We start from the raw sequence: 225 nt of genomic DNA, 5'->3' as shown, positions 1-225 counted from the left end.
GGCAGAAATCGGGCGCCCCGGGCGCCCAGGCCAGCACCCGGATGTCGGGCGGGAGCACCCGGTTCAGAATATGGGTGTAACGGAGCTCCTCCTCCTCCTCGCCTTCCTCCTGCCCGTCGAGCTTCTTCCCCTCCGCCCGGCTGGAGCGGAGATCGAGGGAAATCACCTGCGAAACGGAGGAAAGCCGGGATGAGACGGCGGACGGGCTCGTTTTCGGCGCGCCGA

At 68.0% G+C, this 225-nt stretch overlaps 1 protein-coding gene across 1 annotated transcript in view; it reads right to left on the bottom strand.

Moving 5' to 3' along the window:
• LOC104275539 (tRNA pseudouridine(38/39) synthase-like) overlaps window positions 1–220 on the bottom strand; it is a gene marked incomplete at both ends in the record, with an annotated part of 993 nt that extends 773 nt beyond the window's left edge. Inside the window, one exon of the mRNA XM_009871521.1 lies at window positions 4–220. Within this exon, the coding sequence (XP_009869823.1) occupies window positions 4–220 (217 nt within the window). The remainder of the gene's footprint in view (window positions 1–3) is intronic.
• Between the last annotated feature and the right edge of the window lie 5 nt (window positions 221–225).

Source organism: Apaloderma vittatum, unplaced genomic scaffold (genome assembly GCF_000703405.1).
Source record: "Apaloderma vittatum isolate BGI_N311 unplaced genomic scaffold, ASM70340v1 scaffold33936, whole genome shotgun sequence".
NCBI lineage: Eukaryota > Metazoa > Chordata > Aves > Trogoniformes > Trogonidae > Apaloderma > Apaloderma vittatum.
The sequence above is the reverse complement of the archived record's forward strand: the minus strand, read 5'-3'. Positions and strand labels throughout refer to the sequence as shown.